The following is a 25,919-nucleotide window of genomic DNA, read 5'->3' as shown; positions in this document are numbered from 1 at the left end:
CCAAGACTATGTCAAATGCATTGCTCTCATCTACACACCTGGCTCCTTCTTTGAAGAATTCAATTCAGATGTGACCTTCCCTTAAGAAAACCATGCAAACTGTTCTCAGAATTGCTTCCAATTGTTCCCCCACTGATGAGGTTTCCTGATTTATCCCTTCCTGCCTTCTTGAATAATGGTACCATATTGACTATCTTCCAGTTTTCCAGCACTTCTCCTGTGGTCAGTAAGGAATTGAAAATTATTGCCTGTGCCCCTTGCTCACTTAACAGTCTGGGAAATATTTTATCCGGCCATGGAGATTTATCTACTTTTAAGCCTGCCAGATAATTCAGAACCTCCTCTCTATCTATGTTAATTTATTTAATTGTACACAATCCTTCTCCCCAATTTCTATTCTCATAATGTCTCTCTCACAAGTGAACACGGACACAAAATATTCATTTAGAACACTGCCCATGTCCTCCAGCTCCACACATAAATTACTACTGTGGTCCTTAATAGGCTCTACTCTTTCTCCAGTTATGCTTTTACCCTTACTGTACTTGTAAAACAACTTTAGATTTTTCTTTATTCTACCAGAGAACCATAGAACATTACAGCACAGCCTCTCTTGGCTGTGCTGAACCATTTTTCTGCCTAGTCCTATTGACCTGCACCTGGACCATATCCCTCCACACACCTCTCATCCATGTACCTGTCCAAGTTTTTCTTAAATGTTAAAGGTGAGCCCACATTTACCACTTCATCTGGCAGCTCATTCCACACTCCTACCACTCTGTGTGAAGAAGCCCCCCCTAATATTCCCTTTAACCTTTTCCTCCTTCACCCTTAACCCATGTCCTCTAGTTTTTTTCTCCCCTAGCCTCAGTGGAAAAAGCCTGCTTGCATTCACTCTATCTATATCCATCATAATTTTATACACCTCTATCAAATCTCCCCTCATTCTCTACACTCCAGGGAATAAAGTCCTAACCTATTCAACCTTTCTCTGTAACTCAGTTTCTCAAGTCCCGGCAGCATCCTTGTAAACTCTCTCTGCACTCTTTCGACCTTATTAATATCTTTCCTGTAATTAGGTGACCAAAACTGCACACGATACTCTAAATTCAGCCTCACCAATGTCTTATACAACCTCACCATAACATTCCAACTCTTATACTCAATACTTTGATTTATAAAGGCCAACGTACCAAAAGCACTCTTTACGACCCTATCTACCTGTGACGCCAATTTTAGGGAATTAATCATCTGTATTCCCACATCCCTCTGTTCTACTGCACTCTTCAGTGTCCTACTATTTACCTTGTATGTTCTATCTTGGTTTGTCCTTTCAAAGTGCAATACCTCATACTTGTCTGCATTAAACTCCCATCTGCCATTTTTCAGCCCATTTTTCTAGCTGGTCCAAATCCCTCTGCAAGCTTTGAAAACCTTCCTCACTGTCCACTACACCTCCAATCTTTGTATCATCAGCAAATTTGCTGATCCAATTTACCACATTGTCATCCAGACCATTGATATAGATGACAAAAAACAATGGACCCAGCACTGATCCCTGTGACACACCACTAGTCACAGGCCTCCACTCAGAGAAGCAATCCTCCACTACCACTCTCTGGCTTCTTCCATTGAGCCAATGTCTAATGCAATTTACTGCCTCTCCATGTATACCTAGCGACTGAACCGTCCTAACTAACCTCTCATACGAGACCTTGTCAAAGGCCTTACTGAAGTCCATGTAGACAACATCCACTGCCTTCCCTTCATCCGCTTTCCTGGTAACCTCCTTGAAAAACTCTAATAGATTGGTTAAACACGACCTACTACACACAAAGCCATGTTGACTCTCTCTAATAAGTCCCTGTCCACCCAAATATTTATAGATCCTACCTCTTAGTGCTCCTTCCAATAATTTACCTACTACTGACGTCAAATTTATCGGCCTATAATTTCCTGGATTACTTTTTGGTCCTTTTTTAAGCAACGGAGCAATATCAGCTATCATCTGGCACCTCACCCGTGGTTACCAACATTTTAAATATATCTGACAGGGCCCCTGCAATTTCAACACTAGTCTCCTTCAAGGTCCGAGGGAATACCGTGTCCGGTCCTCGGGATTTATCTACTCTGAATTGCCTCAAGACAGCAAGCACCTCCTCCCCTTTGATCTGTATATGTTCCATGACCTCCCTACTTGTTTGCCTTATTTTCATAGACTCCATGCCAGTTTCCTTAGTAAATACGGATGCAAAAAACCCATTTAATATCTCCCCCATTTCTTCTGGTTCCATACATAGCCGACAATTCTAATCTTCAAGAAGACCAATTTTATCCCTTACTATCCTTTTGCTCTTAATATGCCTGTAGAAGCTCTTAGGATTATCCTTCACCATGACTGCCAAAGCAACCTCATGTCTTCTTTTAACGCTCCTGATTTCTTTCTTAAGTAGTTTCTTGCACTTTTTATACTCCTCGAGCATCTTGTTTGCTCCCTGTTGTTATACATATCAAACATCTCACTCTTCATTTTTATCAGAGTTCCAATATCCCTCAAGAGCCAAGGTTCCTTATTCTTATTCACTTTGCCTTTAATCCTGACAGCAACATACAAACTCTGCAAACTCAAAATTTCTCCTTTGAAGGCCTCCCCCTTACCAATCGCATCCTTGCCAGAGAACAGCCTGTCCCAATCCATGCTTTTGAGATCCTTTCTCATTTCTTCAAATTTGGCCTTTTTCCAGTTTAGAACCTCAACCCGAGGACCAGATCTATCTTTATCCATGATCAAGTTTATACTAATGGTGTTATGATCACTGGAACTAAAGTGTTCCCCTACACACACTTCTGTCACTTGTCCTAACTCATTTCCTATTAGGAGATCTAATATTGCATCCTCTCTAATTGGCACCTCTACATATTGATTTAGAAAATTTTCCTGAACACCTTTTACAAACTCTAACCCATCTAGGCCTTTACCAGTATGGGAGTGCCAATCTATATGTGGAAAATTAAAATCCTCTACTATCACAACCTTATGTTTCCTGCAGCTGTCCGCTATCTCTCTGCAGATTTGCTTCTCCAATTCTTGCTGACTATTGGGTGGTCTATAATACAACCCCATTAATGTGGTCATACCTTACCTGTTTCTCAGCTCTACCTATATGGCCTCGGTAGACAAGCCCTCTAATCTGTCCTGCCTGAACACTGCTGTAACATTTTCCTTGACTAGCAATGCCAACCCCCCAATCCTTCATCTCTCTGCCTCTATCACGTCTGAAATATCAGAACCCTGGAACATTGAAGCTGCCAGTCCTGCCACTCCTGTAGCCAAGTTTCACTAATGGCTATAATGTCATAATTCCATGTGTCAATCCATGCCCTCAGCTCATTTGCCTTCCCCACAATACTCCTGGCATTGAAACTGACACACTTCAGAAGATTATTACCACCACACACAACCCTTCTAATTGTGATTTTGCATGAACTATTAACATCAGTTATTTTCACCCCCTTTCCACTATCTGCTCTGGCACTCTGGTTCCCATCCCCCTGCAAATCTAGTTTAAACCCTCCCCAATAACACTAGCAAACCTCCCTGCAGTATATTGGTCCCCTTGTAATTCAGGTGTAACCTGTCTCTCTTGTACAGGTCCCATCTGCCCCAGAAGAGGTCCCAATGATCTAGAAATCTGAAACCCTGCCCCCTACACCAGTTCCACAGCCACGTGTTCTCCCATCAAGCATCCTACTCTTACCCTCACTGGCATGTGGCATAGGTAGCAATCCTGAGATTACTACCCTCAGGGTCCTGCTTTTTAACTTCCTACCAAGCTCTCTACACTCACGCTTCAGGACCTCCTCACTCTTCCTTCCTATGTATGTCATTGGTACCGATGTGTACCATGACATCTGACTGATGACGCTCCCACTTCAGAATGCTGTGCACGCAATCAGAGACATCTCTGACCCTGGCACCAGGGAGGCAACAAACCATCCGGGAGTCTCTGCCACGACCACACAACCTCCTGTCTGTACCTCTGGCTACTGAATACCTGCCAGTATTCTTTCATGTCCCCATTTTGCTCTTCTAATATTCTTTTTAAATTCCTTCTTAGACATTCAATATTCCCTCAGGGGTTCTGCTGTTTTGAGCCCTCAATGTCTGCCATCTCTTTATTCAATGCAATGTATCCCTTGATATCCAGGTTTCACTAGATGTGTTGGTCCCACCCTTTATCTACATTTGAGTATGTTGGCCCTGTATTCTCCCTATTTGCTTCTTGAATGCATCCAACTGTTTCATCACAGATTTACCAGAAGTGTCAGCTCTCAGTTTACAAGTAACTGCACTGTTTAAAAAGAAATATTAGGCTATATGAGATCTTTGCATCATGACAAGTGCTAGCTGCTGGCCAGAACCTCTAATTACATTAAGAAGCAAAGCTAGACCCCAACAATTTTTCCTTCTTGGCATAATGTGAGGATAGGATATTTCTTTCCAGCAATAATTCCACTGACAAAGTAGGAATCTTTTATAGTGAAACACACTTCATTTAATAACACAGTTTAAATATAACTCTAACAAATGAATCAGCTTAACCATTAACAGTTGAACAATATTTTAAAAATGAAAGTAAATAATTTTACTCTCTAGCTCATGATCTTTCCAGATCCAAATAAGCCCCATTCAAACTCATTCTTTAAAAAAATTGTTAGCAAACGCAGGCATACTTGCTTTAACTTTTCTTGGAGATTTCAGAAAGAGATGTAAAGCCTCTAAAATCCTTCTAACTTCAACCAAGCTTCAGCTACAACTAATTACTCTCTGCAAAAGCTCTTCTCTCATTGCTTTAGGCACAGCTCTAAACATTAACCACATCATCACATGACCTTGTCAACCTCTCTAATCAGAAATCCCAGGGGAATGCAAGTAAACAAAATTCCATTAGCTATACTTGAAATAAATACTTGCAAGGTTGAAATTAATAATTATTCTGCTCTCCCAAAATCTGAGTTGCATTCCTCCAGACATACCAACAGCCAGTAGAATAAAGCTGAATTTTTTAAACATTCCCCTTGAACATAAAAAACAATATATATCTACTATTATACTATAGATGCACTACTATCATCACACAATTGATAGTTATGAGCTTTTCTATAATTAAGGATGGATCCACTTATGATTGTCGTCATATTGTTTATTGAACAAAATTTTTTAAAAATTATTTCCTTTTTAAATTAATTTTATTTTCTGATCCTTTCATGGTCTCTTCCTATCATCTTTTAGTCTTGGTCCATCCAATGAGATCTGTATAAAAGTAATCTGGATTCACTCCTCCATCATTTTTCCTACTCTCCTGTGGAACAGTTTTGTTTCAGATTAGCATCTCATCTCACGGTGAACAGCGCATTTTTGACAAATTAAATATGAACTCCTGTCCTAACATTCCATTGTAGAAGATGTTTAAGAAAAATCACTGAAGCATATGTTTTTAGATTTTGTCTTTTAAAAATCCATCATACAAATAATCATCCAATATGCCATCCTTAAAAAACACTCCCTCATCATAGATTTCAAGGTCTGCCCACCTGGCTTCAACTTGCCACTCCAACAGTGGGCACTCCTCAACCATTTCCACACTGGCCAAGGCATTTGTGCAGCAAATTGGCACAAGTGATGCCTTGCAGGGAGCCTGGACTTCAGCTGTGACGCATCCCAATCAATGGCTCACATCACTGAAGACAAAATTCAGCAGAGGGTTCAGAGGGCTCCATTTAGTTACTATGGAAGCTATTGCCTAGCCTATGGTTACTACATAAACTAAAAACAAGCAAAGAGTGATTCATGTATTAAGGGACCACATTTTGATTTGGGTGGCAATGGATCAGCATTCTTGCCACCCATTGGCACCTGGCCTACACTGCGGAAGCCAATGATCCTATTATTTAAGCGAATTCAAGAGCTCCGCATTTTTATTTATATTTATTTTTGTGTGAGATGTGGGTTTCACTGGCAAGGCCAGCATTTGTTGCCCATTCCTTCAATTGAGTGGCTTGTCAGAGGACAGTTAGGAGTCACACAAAGGACAGAAGTTCAGGTAAGGATTGCAGATTTCTTTCCTTTAAGGGCATTATTAAATCAGATGGGTTTTTACAATAATTGGTCAACATTACTAAGACTAGGTTTTCAAATCCAGATTATTAATTGAATTTAAATTCTACCAGATGGTCTGGTAGGTTGTGAACCTTTGTCCCTAGGGGCTGAGTCTCTGAATTACTAGTCTGATGACATTACCACTACACCACCATCCTCCCTGGTATCACAAAACCAACTACCACCAATAATGTGAAATCATGTGGCTCCTGAACCATTGGACCCTCAGCTTGCATACTGAATTAAATTTTGAAGGATAATCTACAGCCAAGATACCTAGTCAGCACCCTTGCCCAATAAAATCATTGATGTGGTCTGCATTTAAGAAACACATGTCCCATCAGGTGAAGCTGGGAGGTACGGGATAGACAAATGGTGGGCAACCTGTGGCAAGAGGGTCGCATGCGGCCCACCTGGGTTTTGAGTGCAGCCCAGACATTTTGTTGACCTTTGGCGCAGGGCTGCCAAATTCCGCTCATTTCTGTCCACATAGTTCTTTTCTTACTGGCATATTTAAAATGACTCGCATGTAAAGCAAGGGTACATGAAGTGAGGTGCATGCTGATTCCACACAATATTGACTGTGTGAGCCCTACACTCCCTCTGTGTCCAATCAAAACCTAAGTATACCCTTTGTTTCTACCATTTGAAATTGTATTGAAATGAGGGATTATGTATTTTCTCTAACTCATTTTGAAATATTCAGCATGAATCTCATTTGTGGAGTCATGGTTAGTGAACATACCACACTTCAATCTTGTGGCCACTGACATGATGGAGGGCCACTCATGCTGCCCACTCACTAGTCTAGGTTGCCCAACACTGGGATAAATGGTTTTGACTTGATATGACATATTGCACACCATAAGAACGGCTGTGACACAGTTGTCCAAGCAACCAATGTCAGCACAGTCCATCTGTTCCTCATTGAATACTATGATATCATAAAGGTTGTTGCCTTCTGGATAGCAAAAGTCTGCAAGCTTCTTAGCACTTTTTGGGGCAAATGGGTTTTCCCAATCCTACCAGCTCCAGCTGTCAATGCTGGAGACTTTAATAGCCTCCACATAGGCTAGAGCCACCAAGAGGTTAATGTAGATGGTGAAAAACTTGCAAAATAGATCTCACAGCATGATCTTTCTCTTATTTATGATCCCAAAAAGTCTGGAACATTCACTCTATTAAGTAAAAATGTGATTACTCTCCTGATTTGCAAAGGGATAGTTCATTACACGGCAATCCATTCCCAAGTCCTACCCAATTTTCCAACAGCTAGCACAGGACATCTCTGATTGGCCTTCAGGAGGGTAAATGCAATACGCAAGCTACTACAGACGGCCTATTCCAACCCAGTTCCAAACTTGTCCTTATTCAATGGCCTCCTCAACCCATCAGCTTTCCCTCACGCTACTCCATATAGTTAAAAACATTACAGCTGAGGACATATAACAGGAGGATTGGCAGGGAAAAACATCCAACGGAAATCACTTTCACATCATAGACCCTAGAGCTTGTCCGCATAGCTTTGATCTCCCGTGATGACAGTGGGCCCTCAAACTTTTCCAGACTTGCCTAAGTCTCTATATAGCCATCCAACATCCTGGGGTCATGAAGACTATCCAGGCTACAGCTGTGGTTGTGTCCAAACAATGACTCACATTGTCTAGTAGTATTTCCTGACTAAACTTGAAGGCTGGATTAAAGAAATTTATCTATCCACTGACAAGGATATTATTGCTTGGCTTGCTGACTGCACACACAATAAATACATTCCTGTAGCTTTAGTCTGTGGTGCAACTGGAGTGCTTTCACTTACCTGGCTTTTGCCAGTTCCAGCAACACCCACAACAAAAACTGAATGTCGCACTGCCAACAGCTCCTCGAGTTGCATAGCCTGACAAAAATATAAACAACAATTACAAAAGGTTGTCAAATAGCCAATTAACAAAACAAACCTAACAGTAGCATGATGAGACATCAGATCACAACTGTAGGCTAAACCAAGCAGATGAATTTTCCCACTTCACTTCCACAATTTGGGCAGAAGCTCAAAAAATTTTGGAAAATCTCAGCAGGTCTGACAGAGCATCTGTGGAGAATAGAGGAAACATTTTGAATCTAGACGACCCTTCATCACAGCTTTGAATTTTTTAAAATTCAATTTGCTTGTTTTTGAAAACAAAACTTTCTAGTCAACAGATAAAAATAGGATGAAAAATACATGTTTCAGAGTTGGTCTGTTAGCTTCCACTTCATGTTCACAGAAATGAGAAAGGCAGAGGCTGCAAGACAGGCACAAAGAAGAAACTAAAGTGTGATTCTGAAAGACAGTAGTGAAGGTTTGCTGCTAGTCCATATACCAGTCCTTTATTATCTACGCATGAAACCAGTAGGAAATGGGGGAAAAGCAAGCACAAATGGAAAATACCAACTGGGATTCTTTAGCCGCAGGTGTAGAATATTCTAACCGATCATCATTTCTAATACAAAACCAGGTGACATAGGATAGAATTGCAAGCAATCTTTGTGCACTGTTATAGTCATTTATTTACAGATACCGTTAAGAAACCCAAAGATAGATTTAAGGATTTAAATTTGGAAGGGTAAAACATTAGAAGCAAAATATAATTTTAAGGAGGTTTAATTTAATATCTTGGTGCCTGGAGGGGAAATGTGGATAAATTTCATGTTGAAAAAATGTTTGGCTGTTTAGGGGCTAACTTCAGTTCCTGCTGAAATCCAATGTTACCAGCCCCAGCAACAAGTTTAGAAATCAGAGAGAAAGGATGAGGCAGGAGACTTTCTGTTCTTAAGTGTAACAAAAATGTTTTTTGAAGGCTATGAGGAAGCTGGGGGGAAAGGTCTCTGTCAGTTCTGAGAAAGACTGTAACAATGGAATAAACTGAATCTAAATAAGCCAGGTCAACAGATCCAGAAAATGGTGACAGAAAGTAGACTTCAAAATCCTGAAGCTAAATGAATAGAGAAAAATGTATGTTCCAGAAGAAATCAAGGAAGAAAAAGACACGAGCTTTGAGTTAAAGAAGACAGTCTATTAAGCTAGGTTTATTGTTGGGAGGAGCTTTCAGAGGCAACTGAAAGTTTTAAAGTAATTCTATTAAGAAGCTGGCACTTGAAAGTTAAAGCAATTGACAGTGAGAAGAAACAGTCAATCGAGGCAGAGGAAACTGAAAGGGGTTGGTTCGAAATCCTGACAGAAAGTACTGCTAAAGGTGAAGTGAAAACCACCTCTGAAAATTATCTGGGGATATTCTAAGGAAGAATCCACAAACCATAAGCCTGCTGGGTGATCTTATGAAAAGAATTCAAAGTCTGGAATAAGCTTGAAAACTGGAGAGTTTCTGATCCGTTTTTTGGGTGAGTCCAGATCTGCGATCTTATATACTTTACAGCAAATTAACCTCAACACCTGTTTCTCGCATGTAGGGGAGGAGGCAGGGCTTCAATCACTGGAAAGCTCAATAAGAACAGCAGAAGGCACCACTGCACACAGGCAGGTCTCTGGGCTCAGAACAGCAGAGACATGTCACTCAACCTCTGCTCTGCTCAGCCAGCATCCATGCCATAAAGCAATCGCTGGGGCTTGCAGACTATTGCGAACACTCGCCCGGACCGATTCACCCCTGTGGCTCCCCCCTGCCCAGACTGAACTAGCCCCATGAATCATGCCTCACTCTCCCTCCCTCCTCCCCCCCACTGATCACACTGCAAAGTGGCAGGGGGCCCCCTGCCTCTATCCCCCCACCAATCACATTCTCTCAGTCTGGCCTCAACCCCTGTAGGCCTTGCCAGCTCAGGCCCTAGTGGGCAGTGCCAGGCTGGTATTGCCCAAGGGCACCTTCCACTTGTCCCCGACCTCCAGGGTGGGGGGAGTGTCAATGGCCTCTGCTTCTACCCATTGGTGGGGACCAGCTGTGATTGTCACTAGAAAGAGCCTCTCCTAGCGAGACCACAGAGGCAAGTGAGCCCTGACGACTGTGCCCAGAGTTAACGTTTTTCATTTAAATGAGTTTTTTAATATATTTAAACAATTTATTCAGCCTTGCGCTGGAAATAAGCACCAGGTTCATCTTGCCGGTGCCGGAAAGATGGAGACAGCCAAAAAATCAAGGTCTCGTGTGATTTCACTGATTTACCCCACCCATCAGTCAGTGAGGTTTGATGGTAAGATCAACCATCCCCCCACCCCCACATTGTGCATTTGCTAAATTAAATTTAAGAATAAATGAGCATTGTACCATAATCTACTTCTGTTATTTTTAATAGACATTTTCCTCTGTTGATTAAGAACTAATTAGCGGTTCTGTGTCTCTGTTTGTTCTACATTTGATTAAAAAAAAGTGATGTTCATTGAGCCAGGATTTCATTCTGAGATCTTGCCATCCAATTATAATACCTGGGATTGTAACAATACATATTATAAACATGCAGCCTCTTTTTCAACAACCAGTTTCAGTCTATTCCTACTTATAGGAGTAAAATTGATAGCCCAGAATGACCATCACCCACATTGAATTAAATACATTAAATATAAATTAGCAGATAGCCTTCTCTTTAAATAAAAATGATGTAAAGATACGTACAACCAAAGTTTCAAAACAAATTAAATCAAATACCTCCATATTCTATTAAAAGCATTACATTGTGACACATCCTTCTTCTAGACCCTAATAATTTACTTGCACATACATTTGGTTTTGCAAAACAAAATGACAGTTATTCCCTGTAACTACCCATTTAATTTTTGAGATTTCCTTTCTCTCCAGCATTTGTTTCAAGTCAGGAAGGTCACTCTAACTTGATTCTCATACATTTTGTAGAATACATATCTCCAGCAAATACACTTTTTTACTTTCACCCCATCTTACTAGTCAATGAACCTAATTTTTTGGCCATATTCTGTGAATTCAACCAGTATTTAAACTTGCCTGTAGCTTTTTCTGCATATCCCACAATTGTCACTTCCCTCCATTCATTAACCCTTATGGAATACTAGTCTTCTGCTTGGGCAATCAGACATTATATATAGTTCTGTCATGTGTATCATGATCACACAAATTCTCACCATCTCGCCCTTGGTCCATCATGTTCAGGACCCTTACCACAAAAGACATGAACAAGGTACAAGTTACCTTGTTAATGCCTATTAGTTGCTAAAGATCTGAAATATTCTAATTAATTACAATTAATCAAAAGAATTGTACCAAATTAGTTTGATTGCTATGTTTGATAAGGACTGTCTTACCAATACAACCTATTATCAGAGGCATTCCATTCTCCATAACTCTAACTTTTAAAGTATACCAAAAATGCTGAATTAAATCACAGGAGCGATCTTACTATTGCACTCCACAGGCCAAAGGATGGGGTGAACCGGTAAGATCACGCGACAGGCAAGAAACCAAATTTGCGCCCAATTTCCCGCTTCCCACATCTTACCGGTACAAGAAATCCGTTGAAGTTAACCTCAAGGCTATTTCTGGCACGATGTTGAATACATTTTTTAAATCAAATTTAAACATAGTTTAAATTAGTGAACCTGAGCTCACTTGCCTCTGTGGTCTCACTGGGAGAGGTTGTCTCCAGTGAGGAAAACATCTGGTCCCCACAAACCGGGATCAGTCATGATGGCCTCACCAGTAGAACTTGAGGCCACTGAGACTCCCTGGGGAGATCAGAAGCAAGTGGGGTGCGCCTTGGGCAGTGCCATCCTGGCACTGGGCAGTGGGAAATGCAAAGCGGGTGAGTCCTGAGGGCATATGCACTCTGGAGGTGATCGATGGCGGGGGGAGAGGAGGTGGCCCTGCTGCCACTCTGCAGGCAATGAGAGGCTTGCGATCAATCGCACGCCCCCACGGTATTGGGGTTGGGGGTGGTGGTGGTGGCTGGGTCAAGGCCGGCTGCAGAAGCAGAGTCCTGACAGGTCTCTCTCTTTCAGATCTGTCAGGCCTCTGCTGGTTGCCATTCTGCATCTGCAGAGGTCTGCACATGTGCAATTATGCCCTCTGCTACAGCAGTTTTGCTGGCAAGTTAAGCCCTGTCTCATCCCCTACAGGCGAGGGGTGATTTAGCCCATTTTTCTTGCACTGAGTGCATAAAATTCTGGATTTGAGCATGCCCAAAAAAAGGGTGAGAAACTCTCCCATTTTTCCATCTGTTCTGGATTTAGCATTTCTTTGATGAGATTCCCCCCATGTCTCAGACATATTTACACAATGCCTTTACAACTTTTTTCTGAGACCTGAACTTTGATGAAATGCCATCTCCTTACATGTATTCACGTATGTGGAAAAACTTAATTAATTGTAGGAACAGGGTGACAATGAATGAAATTTTGTGGAGGCAATAGTGATCTCAGCTGCTGGCTGGTGAGTCAGCGAGTCTCCATCACTTTTAAGGTTGCCACTCAGGCACTTAAACAGACCAATCAGAGATTGGCAACACAAAAGGATTTGCTTGTTATTCTCCCCATCTGATGAGGTCCCCAACAGCCATTGGATAAATACCAGCAGTGCCAGAATGAGGCCTTAAGTGGGTATTAATTGCCTCAATTGGGGGCAGGTGGGCAGGCCATCTATGGGCCTGACAGTCACAAACTTAATCGAGTTAGAGGCAGAAAGAAGGTGGGGGCCCTCCTCATGAACCTTCCACCTGATTAAATGCTGTCTCAAATTCCAAACCCGCCATGGAGATTTCACCCAATCAGAGAACAGAAGGCAATTCTGGATTTTGCCCACAGGATAATTAGTGGGCATTATATAAGTAATACTGCATTGTATTTTTAAAGGTTCACTTTAGAAATCCCCAATGTTCCTTCAATTTTAAACCATCTGGAGTGAATTTTATACTTGCTGTCCACCTGTCATCTGATTAATCAACTAAACTTTTATGCAGCGTTTCACTGATTGCCGCAGGACTTTTTCCACAAACTCCATTGCTGGATGGACTTTCAGCTGCAGTACTCAAAATCATGAAGTTATATTTTCACATGGCTCTGAATTTATTATTTATCAGTCAGAGGCTTTGTTGGTGTCCCCTGGTCCAGTCCCTATCCATTTTTCCATAACATTATCTTTAATGTCCCATTTTTCCTTTTTAGAAAGACCAAATCTGATTGTTGCCTCTACAAAAATGTAGAATGAAAATATTTTTGTCCCATGCCTTTAGATCCATGATAAAGTCACGATAATACTTCAAATCTGTCCAGGATCACTTATTAACTGTTCATTGGACACCCCTGGGATTAATTTGTCCATTATCTTTATTTTGTCTTCTCCTGCTTTCATCCTATTCTTCCTGTCCTTCATCATTACTTTCTGGTGGGGAAAGGAGGCAGGTCAGATGACTCTCTGGTGGGGGGAACAGGAGGCGTCTGCTGCCACTCTGCTTGCGATTTGTGGGGGGGAAAGGCGGGTCCCACTGTCATTCTGTGTGCAATGGTGGGGGAAGGGGGGCCATGATCAGTCTGGGTTGCGGTGGGGTGGGGGGGGGATAAGGGGGTCAGTTATGTTGTGGGGGTGGAGCAATGTCTTTGGGGGCTGGGGGGAAGGCTTTATCCAGTCTGGGAACAATGTGGCGGAAGAGCATTTTTCTATTTTTTTTACTGCGCATGTGCAGTTGAAGGCTCCGATCGGAGCTGCAGTGATTCAAGCGTGTTCAGCCCCACCCACAGGCTTCTGCAGCACGATTTCACTGATTTTTTTTTCCCCCAGGCAGACTACGTATGGGGGCACCTGAGAACGGATCTAAAAGTCGGATTTGAAACATTCCCAGATTCAGCACTTAGAATCAAAATGGTAAAATTGGGCCCAATTAGTCTTCTATTCATTGTGTAATTATGGAATGTCTCATTTGTTTCATGATGTCTGAAGGAATTAAGTTTCCTCATGAATTTTTTTTTAAGGCTGCAGGCATCTGATTCAACCAGGTCTCCTGAGAACTGGACACCAGTTAGAAAGAGTAATCTGTCCATATGAGACACTGAAGCATGATCCAATAATTTAAACGCTACTACTGATGCTGGGATCCCCAAATTGAATTTCATCAATGATTTATACAATATGTTAAAATCTATGAAGTATTCTTCCATGGAATAACCATCAGTTCCTGAAACCTATCAAGTTCTACTTATGCCTCATAGACATTTAACTTATTGCCCTTCTTGTCATTTTCACCCATCAATTCTAAAGCCCAAAGCTTCATCGCTTTCCATCTCACAACCTACTTTACTTCTGATTTTTTGTAGAAAGTGACAATATGAAGGCCATACCTCATTTTCTTTTTGGATGGGGTGTTAACCCTTGTTCACATATCTACTTCACTCTTCCATAGGTCTCATGATTCAGACTCCAATAGGTAATCATAGTCTCAAAGATACAACAGCTTTCTGTTATTTCCACTATGCTACTAGGATTTTAGTTTTCTGTCAGAAACATTTTTCTTAGTTTCCAATGTTCACCTTTAGGTTACCATTCTCTTCTACATGTCATACTTCAGAAAGTATGAATTGGAAGGGTAAAATTGAAGCCAATCTTCACACAGTTTTATAATCGTTTATTTACGGAGAATCACATTATAAACACACACCTCCGATCCCAACAGTTTTAAGTCTGCTTACATTTATCAGAGCATAAGTGAATTTCCAGTTAATGCACACCACCTGCATACAATTAAATACAATTAATATGCAATTAACAAAGAGCATCGAGTTGAGTAGAAACACCAGAGAGCATTTAATTTGGAAGAAATCCAGAAAGAACATGGTAGTCTGACTGCAGAATTTGGGAGTACTGGGGATGGGGGATCAAAAATATGAGAAAGTGGATACAAATGTAGAAGGGAAACTCAGGGATAGATTTGTCAAAAAAGGCTAAAAATTCTTTAAGCTTATTTGTGCACTTTTACTATTTTTAAAGCTTTACTTGCAAAGCATTGAAAGCCCACTTAAAGAAATATCACGTCTCTTTCATATAATTGTTCCTATCAATATTAGAAGCAAATTAACGGACATCTTTATCAAGATGATAATTATACAAACTAAGAAACAAAAGAACTTTTTATCCTGCTGCCTAGATATAATGTCCCGGACAGATATAGTAGTTTGAATATAGACTGAATTTTTGGTAACTTATGCTCATGTAAAAACATTAGACAGCTGTTAGAAATTCAGGCCTTGATACACATTTTATAAGAGTGAACATTATAACCTTTAATCAGTTCATTTAGATTTATGATAAACTAAGCATAAAGCTATTATTTCCACCTTTAGTATGAAGTTGTCCTCTGGCTGCAGGTGCAGTTCTGCAATGGAATGACGCACCATCTGTTCCAAATTTATGTCTCTCTTGCGTGGTACCTCCAATGACGGAAAAAGATCACCAATCAGGCCCAGAAAAATAGGGACATCATTGGTAACAATTTTTGGTAGATTAAAATCTCTCAGAGCACGCATTAGGACCTGGAAAAAAGCAACAGTGCTATAAAACAGTAACAGAGCAATAACATTTTAGCAAATATGTTAACAAAGTTATTACATAATTAAACAATTACAGAGCACATGGTTTGTTAAACTCAACCTGTTATAGACTATATCCTTGATTGTACATGTATAAACTTTTCAGAAATTTAAAACCGATGACTGAAATATCTATGTTCATTTCTATATCCTTTCCTGGGGTAAACAGATCAACTAATGTTAGACAGTAGTCGTAATACGTGTAACAACATTGATTCCTTTTATATTACTTTTATTTCCAACAAAGAGAGAACAATAAGGCAGTCATCATCAGTTTAATGCATGCTCTAGAAAAGCCTGACTTTTCTTCTCAATTATGCTGATTGTATTCGAGAGGGCTGAATTTCAGGAACACAGACATTTTAGTGTAAAATTAGGCATATATGAATAAAAAAGCTTAGGTGAATAATACTGAGTTATTAACATTGAAACATATTCAACCCAATTTTAATTATGCAAGTGAGAAGATTTTGAATGAATTAAAATCTTGCCCGTAACCTTTTAAAGCACAGGCATGTTATTATAGCAAAGATAATGCAAGAGACAGAATCATACAGAACATAAGAGGCCACTTGGCCCATCGCGTCTACATCAACAATATCTACCCCTACAAACTCACTAATCCCATTTCCTTGCACTTTTCCCATTTCCTTGAATGTCTGATATTTCAAATGGTCGTCCAAGTATTTTTTAAAGATTGTAAAGTTTCTAACCTCCACTACCTTCCCTGGATTTTGTGGGATGCGTATTGCTTGTGCCTTCCTGCCGCCAGTTGTTGTAAGGATTGGCTGACAGCTGATGGACCTAAAAAAGTCCTGGTCCCAGTCATAATGTGCTGCCAACTTGCTAAACAGTCCAAGAGTGGGACTTCCACCCTCAGTGAAGGAAGTCCTGCCCTTGATTGACTGGCAGCTCTATCAGCCCCTGTAGTACTAGCACTCGGTAGTGGGCTTTGCGGCAACTTCAAGTAGGTTCGTGCAAAACTTTGATGGATCCTGGAGCCAAGTAGATTCCTTGTTTTTAGGTCAGGGTGCAATTAGGAAGCGTACAGAGGGGATGAGTGAAATATGGGGATGGGAGGGGGGAATGATTTGGAGCCAGTGGAGAGGAAGAAAGTTGGGGTAACATTTTGGGGGCAGTGCACCCAGTGCACACATGGCACCCCACAAAAGATGTCCCATCCATTTCTTCCTGCCTTTTAACCAGCTGTGTTTAAAAAATGACCTACCCACTCCCAGCCAGCTATGCATGCCAACTGCATTATGGTTACTGTAGAAACACTAGAACACACAAACACAGAAGATGGGCACTAACAGAATGTACAAGGGTGATTAGTTTATATTTGTATGCAATAGAACATGGTATAAATTTGGTTTGAATATTTAGTTTTGCACTGGGGCCTCGCAGATGTTTTCTTATCAATGACGGGGGGAGAAAGGGACTAATCGTAAAGAGATAAATGGAAATTGCATTTGCTGGTTTTGCAATTGGATACATTATTCACAGAAAGCCAGAGAAAAAGGGGTGTTCCAAGCTGGATTTACCCTTCCTCCTCTTCCTGTCAAGATGAGATGTGAAGGTTCAGTTAGAGCGCTTGAGAGTTACAAGTTAGCCAGGAAGGACCTAAAGAGAGAGCTAAGAACAGCCAGGAGGGTACATGAGAAGTCTTTGGCAGGTAGGATCAAGGAAAACCCTAAAGCTTTGTATAGGTATGTCAGGAATAAAAGAATGACTAGGGTAAGACTACGGCCAGTCAAGGACAGTAGTGAGAAGTTGTGCATGGAGTCCGAACAGATGGGAGAGGCGCTTAATGAATATTTTTCATCGATATTCACACAAGAAAAAGAAAATGTTGTCAAGGAGAATACGGTGATACAAGCTATTAGACTAGACAGGATTCAGGTTCGTAAGGAGGAGTTGTTAGCAATTCTGGAAAGTATGAAAATAGATAAGTCCCCTGGGCTGATGAGATTTATCCTAGGATTCTCTGGGAGATTGCAGAGCCTTTGGCTTTGATCTTTTGGTCATCATTGTCTACAGGAATAGTGCCAGAAGACTGGAGGATAGCAAATGTTGCCCCCTTGTTCAAGAAGGGGATTAGAGACAACCCTGGTAATTATAGACCAGTGAGTCTTACTTCTGTTGTGGGCAAAGTTATTGAAAGGATTATAAGAGATAGGATTTATAATCATCTAGAAAGGAATAATTTCATTAGGGATAGTCAGCACGGTTTTGTAAAGGGTAGATCAAGCCTCACAAACCTTATTGAGTTCTTTGAGAAGGTGACCAAAGAGGTGGATGAGGGTAAAACAGTTGATGTGGTGTACATGGATTTCAGTAAAGCGTTTGATAAGGTTCCCTGTGGTAAACTATTGCAAAAGACGTGGAGGCATGGAATTGAAGGCGATTTAGCGGTTTGGATCAGAAATTAGCTAGCTGCAAGAAGAAAGAGGATGGTAGTTGATGGGAAATGTTCATCCTGGAGTTTAGTTACTAGTGGTATACCGCAAGGATCTATTTTGGGGCTACTGCTGTTGTCATTTTTATAAATGACCTGGATAAGGGCATAGAAGGATGGGTTAGTAAATTTGCAGATGATATTAAAGTTGGTGAAGTTGTGAACAGTGCGGAAGGATGTTGCAGGTTACAGGGGGACATAGATAAGCTGTAGAACTGGACTGAGAGGTGGCAAATGGAGATTAATGCAGAAAAGTGTGAAGTGATTCACTTTGGAAGGAGTAACAGGAACACAGAGTACTGGGCTAATGGCAAGTTACTTGGTAGTATGTTGAGCAGCGAGATCTCGGTGCCCATGTGCATAGATCCCTGAAATTTGACACTCAGGTTGATAGGGTTGTTAAGAAGGCGTATGGTGTGTTAGCTTTTATTGGTAGAGGGATTGAGTTTAGGAGCCATAAGGTCATGTTACACCTGTACAAAACTCTGGTGCGGTCGCACTTGGGGTATTGCATACAGTTCTAGTCGCCGCATTATAGGAAGGATGTGGAAGCATTGGAAAGGATGCAAAGGAGATTTACCAGGATGATGCTGGTACGGTGGGAAGGTCTGATGAGGAAAAGCCGAGGGACGTGAGGCTGTTTTCGTTAGAGAGAAGGTTAAGAGGTGACTTAATAGAGGCATACAAGATGATCAGAGGATTAGATAGGGTGGACAGTGAGTGCTCTTTTCCTCGGTTGGAGACGGCTAGCAGGAGGGGACAGAGCTTTAAATTGAGGGGTGATAGATATAGGACAGACATCAGTGGTAGGTTCTTTACTCAGAGAGTAATAAGAGCGTGGAATGCCCTGCCTGCAACAGTAGTGGATTCGCCAACATTAAGGGCATTTAAATGGTCATTGGATAACATATGGATAATATTGGAACAGTGTAGGTTAGATGGGCTTTAGATTGGTTTCACAGGTCAGCACAACATTGAGGGCTGAAGAGCCTGCACTGCGCTGTAATGTTCTATATTCTATGTTCTGTCCCTCTTCTTGGTTTTCAGCTGCTCACAAGACTGGCTTCTCAAGCGGGAGTAGGTGTGGGGGCATGAGTTGGCGTGGTGGCAATAAGGAGCCATGAGGGATGTGGGAGCATGAGTTCGTATTGTGAGTATAAGGGACCATGGTAGTGGGTGGCAGTCATAAGATGGTATGGGGGCTCTGAGGGGCCTTTGGGTGGGTTGAATCATGAATTGGCATGGGCAATATGAGAGGCTATGGGAAGCGTGGATATGATGGGTGAAGGTGAGAGGACCTAACAGCTTTTAGTACAACTGGGATAAAATCCCAGAGAACTGAGGCAGTCCTTTTAACAAGCCCACCCTGCCAACCAGACATTTTTGTGACTGCCTCTGATCTATTTTCAAGGGTGGTGAGCCCAACTCTATTCCATATCTGCCCCAAATAAAAAGCATAGCATTTTAAAGCCTCTCCACTTAGGTGCAGTGAACTGTGAAATTTCTCAACTCAAGTTGTCTGCCTCAGTAGTAAAGAACCAGGCCTCAGTGTATAACTTTGCCTATGATTGAGTTCATTAAAACTATTTCCTTTGAATTAGTACCAGGAAAATTAAGTCATAAATGTATGTCCTGTACCAAAAGCTACACATGCAGCTTCTAATTACCTGTTCCTCAGGCCTGTTTCGATCTCCTCTCTTCAGGGAGCCAGCTACCACCAATACTGATTTTACAGCTCTAAGGCCCCAATCATAATGATCCTACAAGAAGATATGAGTTTAAGTAGGAAATAAATCAATGAAGAAAAAATAGCTGTTTGATGAGCATGTTTTCTCCTTTGTAAGATCTATATTACCTGCTTTGACAGCAGCTCACGGCACAGTGTGTAGAGACTTATAAATTTTCTCGCAAGCAGCTTAGCATCTATAAATCCCTCTGCCACCAACATTATTTCACAGATCAGCTCAAAGTCTGGGATCACCATCGCACAAGGTCTGACAAGTGTAAATTAAAAAAATTGGAAATAATAAACCATTGTTCATACAGCTCCTCCTTCTTTTTGGTTTTTCATTAACTTTGATCATTCTATCCTTCTTCAACTCTTATTTTGTGACATTTTTGTTTCTTGGATCCAGTCAAACTTGCCACAATGTGGGTATTACAGTGCCTTATTATAAATTTGCCTCCTTTGCCTTCATAATCACATTGGTCTACTCGTGTGGTAGATACTTGGTCCCCTCATCTTTTAAGACCATTTAAGTTTTCTCTGACAACATGTGGGGTAAATTTTCACCTTCACGATTGCAAGGGTAACTAATGGGTTGACAGAACTCACCCAAATTTCATTCTATTCATGTTAATGGAATGCAAATCAAGTATATTCTATAAAGGGCTCATGGTGGCAACATTTTAAGTATTACCAAAGCCAGCCCAACTGGCTGTACTTTGTACCATTCTACTTCAATCACTGCCACAATCATGATATGGCCCTCATAACCAACTCACACTTTGCTCTTTCATCCTATGACTTCATAACATTCTCTTCCTCAAGCAATTCACCATTTTACCAACTCACCCACCACACCCCACATGACTTTCCCTTAAAATTCTTGTTCTATACAATGTCCCCAAGAACAATCCCATGTTGTCATCAAGACACTCTCCCTAGTTTCCTCCCAGCTTCTATGCTGAGTATATCATTAGTGATTTCAAGTTCTCTCTCAACACATGCAGCCAGATTTTGCAGTCCCTTAAAGGAATCAAATGGCAACAAAAGGTAAGCCAGCAGGACAGCTGGATATCCTGTGACCATTTCCATTTAGCACCATTTTGTGCAGTGTAGGTAAGGGCACAGGCAGACCTGTGCCTATTATTAACACACTACACATCATTCAGCCCATACCCAAAAGAGAGACCTCCCAGTGGCACGGGCTTCCCATGGAAAAAGACCTCCACCTGCCCTTAAAACCATAATTTCTCTCTCCCCTCACCAAGACCCCCTAGTTGATCTTGGTTAGGCCACCTCAACTACCTCCACTCCAGACTCCAGCGATGATCCTGCATCTTTGGCTTCCTGCAGTTAGCCAGAACCATCTCTGCTGGCAGTGGTGTCAGGGAAAGATTTATTGCCAGCTCCCAGAGTGAGAAATTCTCCTGACCATGACAAGGATCCCAATGCCAACCACGTAACTGCCTTATTGGCACAAAAGGGGGCACGGTAGCACAGTGGTCAGCACTGCTGCTTCACAGCTCCAGGGACCGGGGTCCGATTCCCGGCTCGGGTCACTGTCTGTGTGGAGTTTGTACATTCTCTTTGTGTCTCGTGGGTTTCCTCCGGGTTCTCTGGTTTCCTCCCACTGTCCAAAGATGTGCAGGTTAGGTTGATTGGCTATGCTAAAATTGCCCTTAGTGTCCTGAGATGCATAGGTTAGAGGGATTAGTGGGTAAATATGTAGGGAAATGGGGGTACTTCCTGGGTGGGATTGTGGTCAGTGCAGACTCGATGGGCAAAATGGCCTCTCTCTGTATTGTAGGGATTCTACGATTTTATTCTATGAAAATAAAGTAGGAGGCGAAAATGGATTTGGAATGACCAGAAGATGCCACCTGCTTCCCAGCCAGTGAACGGGTCCACTGCTGCAATCATTCAATTCCACCCACAATTTCCAAACATAGCAAATTCAACTTCAGCATATTGGAAACAAATGTAAGGAATTTATAATGTTTGAATAAAAATATTAAGTTTTCTGAATTGATCCATCTGAGAGTTCACACACTTGCTAATAATGACTTTTACTGGTGTAACAGAAAATTTCATAGGTTGTTAACGAAGATGTGGATTATTAGACGATAGGTAGAAACCTTCTCAGTCATTGTTTTACTGTCCAATAATGTCATTGAATTTGAGATATGCAAGTAAACTTTAAAGTAACACATTACATTTTCATAACTCAATAACATCTGCATACCTGAACAGGGCTTTCAAGTTTTCAGGAAGCTCTGCTCTCCCTGCATATCCAGGATTTAGGGTTATGAATATACCAACTGAAGGTTTCAGTTCAATAACTTCTCCTAAAAAATAAAATCTATTGATTCAAAAAAAGACATTAATACGAGATTGAGATCAATGGATCTTCAATTACATGTATGAAACGCTGCATACCGGTTTTTCTTGTTCCTAATTGCATCTTGAATAGTTTTGACTTGTACAGCTACAACTGAAAGAACTTCCACTGAAATTCGATTGAATTCATCAAAACATCCCCATACTCCAGTTTGTGCAAGACCTTTATATATATTTCCTATGGACTAATGTAGAAAAAATATTTAAAAACTTGCATGAAACAATCACTCTCAAGTCATATTCAATACATAATTTATCTTGCAGAGTCATCACAACTACAAGCAAGTATCTAGAAAATTACACAGTATACAGCATGAGTACCAGCTGTGCCTTGGTCTCTGGGTCATGATGTTTTGGGTTCAAATCTCACACCAGAGACTTGAACACAAAAATCTAGGCTGACCCTCCAGTGCCATGCTGAAGAAATGCAGTCTTTTAGATGGGGACTTAAATGGAGGCTATGTGTGCTCTCTTAGGTAGCTGCAAATGATTCCATAGCCTAGTTTGAAGAGAAGGGAATAGGGTCATCCTCATTTTTCTGCCCAATATTTATCAAACAATTAACATCATAAAAATCATATTTATCACTGTTGTTCATGGAAGCTTGCTATGAACAAATACATCGGAATATGCGTGGAAAACAGAAGGAGGAGTAGGCCATTAGGGCTTTTCATCACGACCATGACTCGTCATCAATTCAACATCCTGATCCTACCATCCCCCCATATCCCTTGATCTCTTTAGCCCGAAGAGCTAAGTCAAATTGGCTGCTACGTTTCAAACATTAAAACTGACTTTACTTCAAAATACTTAATTGACTGTAAACCACTTTGGGTCATCCAGGATTATGAAAGGCACTATGGAAAGTCTTTTTAATTAGGGTAAATCTTTGGCTTGTTTCTGTTAATTTTACAGCTTGGTTTGAGTGCACCTGGCCAAACATGCATTAAGAAATTTAAAGGATTTCTGAGCACAAGCAAGCTATGGCCAAAACCATTTAAAAACTTGTTGTTTTCATAATCTTTTCAGCTTGTTTATGGTCCAATTTTTCCTTTAACTTAATTGTTCCTAGAACTTCTCTGTTCATTCCCTGGTTCCTAAAACTAGCTGTTTTCTCATTTCTGGGATTTGTTTTCTTGCCCGTTACTCCATGGATATGCTTCTGCTTCTAGCAGAGTTGAGAGAGCTGCCTTCTCTCTCACTGCCTTGGGCCCAGTTAAAACTCAATTCAAAAATCGTTTGTAACATTAAGGAGGCCTCTGGTTGCGAGGCATCAGCTCAGTCTTTCTTTATATTTGTTTGCTTTTCACATTATAAACTCTCCAATGGACAATGCAGGCATGGTCTGAAATTAAATCAAAATCCTCATACACACAAACACCTTTGTTTAACATTAACTAGAGTTTTACCTGTTCTTACACAGAAATGCTAAATTAAACTCACTTAAATCTCATTTATAGTATCCAACAATACAAACATAGATAATCTAAAACTACCTCTGCTTCTTGACAGATGTCACTCTTGCGATTGCAGTCAAGAGGGTTTAAGCTAATGTAGCGGGAGGATGGGAACTGATGCAGGAAGTCAGAGGGAAGTAAAGTGGGAACAGAAACAAAAAGAGTAAGGGGAAAAATGGAAAGCATAGAAACCAAAGACAAAAATCAAAAAGGGCAGCATTACATCATAGTTCCAAGACAGCAATAAATGCACCAAAAAAAAGCCTGAAGGCTCTATGTCTCAGTGCGAGGAGCATTTGTAATAAGGTGGCTGAATTAACTGTGCAGACAGTCATTAACGGAGATGATGCAATTGGGATCATGGAAACCTGGCTCCAGGCTGACCAGGGATGGAAACTCAACATCCAGGGGTATTCAATATTCAGGAAAGATAGACGGAAAGTGAACGGGGGTGGGGTAGCATTACTGGTTAAAGAGGAGATTAATGTAATAGTAAGGAAGGACATTGTAAAAAGTCTCACAACACCAGGTTAAAGTCCAACAGGCTTATTTGGTGTATGAGCTTTTGAAGGAGCTGCTCAAATGGAGACTTGGACTCACAAACAGGGCATATGTAGACAAGGCCCCAATTGCAAGATAATGGTTGGAAATCAAGTCTTTACAGGTAGACAATGTGAATGGAGTGAGGGATAAACACAAATTAAAGTAATGTGAATTGCCTCAAACCAGAACAGTTCACAGGATTTTGCAAGCCCAGGCCAAACAATGGGGGTTACATGTAGTGTGACATGAACCCAAGATCCCGGTTGAGGCCATCCTCATGTGTGGAATTTGGACATCAGTTTCTGCTTGGCCATTCCGCGTTGTCACAACAGCAGGGTTGCAGAAGGACTTGGACAGGTTCAGGGAGTGGGTAAAGAAATGGCAGATCGAATACAATGTGGAAAAGTGTGAGGTTATGCACTTTGGGAGGAGGAATGGAGGCACAGACTATTTTCTAAATGGGAAAATGCTTAGAAAATCAGAAACACAAAGGGACTTCAGAGTCCTTGTTCAATATCCTCCTAAGGTTAATGTGCAATCTCAGTTGGCAGTTAGGAAGGCAAATGCAATGTTAGCATTCAAGTCGAGAGGGCTAGAATACAAGAGCAGGGATGTACTTCTGAGGCTATATAAGGCTCTGGTCAGACACCATTAAGTATTGTGAGCAGTTTTGGGTCCCATATCTTAGGAAGGGTGTGCTGGCCTTGGAAAGGTCCAGAAGAGGTTCACAAGAATGATCCCTAGAATGAACAGCTTGCTGCATGAGGAACGATTGAGGACTCTGGGTTTGTACTCGGAGTTTAGAAGGATGAGGGGGGATCTTATTGAAACTTACAGGATACTGCGAGGCCTGGATAGAGTGGACATGGAGAGGATATTTTCACTAATAGGAAAAACTAGAACCAGAGGGCATAACATCAGGCTAAAGGGACAATCCTTTAAAACAGATGAGGAGGAATTACTTCAGCCAGAGAGCTGTGAATCCGTGGAACTCTTTGCCGCAAAAAGCTATGGAGGCCAGGACATTGAGTGTCTTTAAGACAGAGATAAATACGTCCTTGATTAATAAAGGGATTAGGGGTTATGGGGAAAAGGCAGGAGAATGGAGATGAGAAAAATATCAGCCACAATTGAATGACTCGGCCCATGACTCGATGGGCCGAGTGGCCTACTTCTGCTCCTATGTCTTATGACAGACATTTAAAGAATACATGGGTGAACCTCAACAACTGCACATCTCTGTCTGGTGTAAGAGTAAAATGGGGAAGGCGGCTCATCCATGGCTAACAAGGGAAATCAGGCATAGTGTTAAAGCCAAAGAGGAGGCACTGTGATGACTTCAGCCGGACTAATGAGGTTGGCTTGCCTGATGAATTACTTGATAAGTCGAAATTAGTGGTTAAATCAGGGAGCCTCATGCCCCTTATTTAAAACATGTGTCAGACTCCCAGCCTGCAATCAGCAGGGAGCAACTGGAGAGCTGGCTGTGTCCAGATGTATGATGTAAATAAAATAACTTGGTGATGGGATTTTCGCCTCCATAGAGTTATTACAAACATATAAATTGGCCGGAAAAAGCAACAAACCGGAGGACTGGGAGAAATTTAAAATCCAGCAGAGGAGGTCAAAGGGTTTAATTCAGA

The 25,919-nt window shown here is 41.2% G+C and overlaps 1 protein-coding gene across 1 annotated transcript in view; it reads right to left on the bottom strand.

Annotated features, from left to right (window-relative positions):
- The window catches only part of dnah9l (dynein, axonemal, heavy polypeptide 9 like), a 443,144-nt gene that overhangs the window by 270,480 nt on the left and 146,745 nt on the right, over window positions 1–25,919 (bottom strand). Inside the window, exons 33-38 of the mRNA XM_080198977.1 lie at window positions 22,316–22,461; window positions 22,122–22,238; window positions 20,009–20,147; window positions 19,821–19,913; window positions 15,444–15,638; window positions 7,977–8,054 (exon numbers count right to left, since the gene is read on the bottom strand). Of these exons, the coding sequence (XP_080055103.1) occupies window positions 7,977–8,054; window positions 15,444–15,638; window positions 19,821–19,913; window positions 20,009–20,147; window positions 22,122–22,238; window positions 22,316–22,461 (768 nt within the window). The remainder of the gene's footprint in view (window positions 1–7,976; window positions 8,055–15,443; window positions 15,639–19,820; window positions 19,914–20,008; window positions 20,148–22,121; window positions 22,239–22,315; window positions 22,462–25,919) is intronic.

This window comes from Carcharhinus amblyrhynchos, chromosome 11 (assembly GCF_965287045.1).
Source record: "Carcharhinus amblyrhynchos chromosome 11, sCarAmb.v2.hapA, whole genome shotgun sequence".
In the NCBI taxonomy this organism is placed as follows: Eukaryota; Metazoa; Chordata; class Chondrichthyes; order Carcharhiniformes; family Carcharhinidae; genus Carcharhinus; species Carcharhinus amblyrhynchos.
Note: the sequence above shows the minus strand (reverse complement) of the source record. Positions and strands in the feature narration are given on the sequence as shown.